Below are 1,035 nucleotides of genomic sequence, written 5' to 3'. Positions count from 1 at the left end.
GCCACTCCATCCTCTGGGTACCAAGGCTTAGAATAAACTGCCCTAAACATGGGTCTGTCTCCCCATCCTGTGGGCCAGGCCCCTGACAGCTGTTGGCAGATCCTCAGTGGCCCCCAGCCTAGTGGGCTCCGTTCCCAAAGCCTGTGGTTTGTTCCTCAGGCCTTCCAGGTCCCATGGGTTTGTGGTGTGCCCCCTGCCCCTGCTGCTGGCTTAGGAGGCCCTCAGGGGCTGGACTGGGGAGGCCACAGCTCCCGCCCCTGTGGAGAGGGGTGGGAGGGTGGGGCTGTGGGAGTTTCGATAGTTTAAAAATACACAGAGGAAGCCAGTGAGAGGGCAAGAGAAAGGGGAAGGGGAGCGGGGGAGGCCCGTCAGCCCTGATGCCTTGAGCCTGGAACAGCCACATGCTAGCAAACCAGGGGCTTTGCACGACTTGACAAGATGACAGAGATGCCCAAGAAAACAAGCAGAAAGTTCAGTGAGTACAGACCAGCCACCATCCCTCTGTCCAGCTTGGCCTCTCTGCATCTGCTTCTCACTGCTGTCTTCTTTCTCTTTCTCTTTCTATCCATCTCTGTCTCTCTCCACGGTGTTACTGTCTGCCTATGCTGTGGCCCCGGGAGTGTCTCCATCTCTGTCTGTCTTTCCCTCTCCCTGCCCAACCTCTGCTTCCTTCTTACCACGACCAGCCCTTCAGCCTTTCCATCTTCTGTATTATCCTGGCCTCTCTCTGACCATGAAGCTGTGCGCGGAGACCCTCCGGGAACCACATGTTGTCTGGAACCCAACTCAACACCAGATCTCAGAGAGAGCTCTAGGGAGTGAGTGGACGCTGTGGTATCTTCCCACCAGCAATGAGGCTGGGAGAGACTAGCACCAGGTCCTTGGGTGAGCTATACCCACCTGCTGCTATTTCTTTCTCTAGGTCAACCCATTTTGGGTCCCAAACTTCTGTCCCGGATTCCTCTGACCTTCCAGCGCTCTCTCTCTCTCTCTCTCTCTCTCTCTCTCTCTCTCTCTCTCTCTCTCTCTCTCTCT

At 56.2% G+C, this 1,035-nt stretch overlaps 1 protein-coding gene across 1 annotated transcript in view; it reads left to right on the top strand.

Moving 5' to 3' along the window:
* The first annotated feature begins 335 nt into the window (after positions 1–335).
* The window catches only part of Sh2d3c (SH2 domain containing 3C), a 35,085-nt gene continuing 34,385 nt past the window's right edge, over positions 336–1,035 (top strand). Inside the window, exon 1 of the mRNA XM_028757003.1 lies at positions 336–475. Within this exon, the coding sequence (XP_028612836.1) occupies positions 439–475 (37 nt within the window). The 5' untranslated portion in view covers positions 336–438. The remainder of the gene's footprint in view (positions 476–1,035) is intronic.

Source organism: Grammomys surdaster, unplaced genomic scaffold (assembly GCF_004785775.1).
Source record: "Grammomys surdaster isolate TR1022 unplaced genomic scaffold, NIH_TR_1.0 126133, whole genome shotgun sequence".
Taxonomy (NCBI): Eukaryota; Metazoa; Chordata; class Mammalia; order Rodentia; family Muridae; genus Grammomys; species Grammomys surdaster.
The sequence above is the reverse complement of the archived record's forward strand: the minus strand, read 5'-3'. Positions and strand labels throughout refer to the sequence as shown.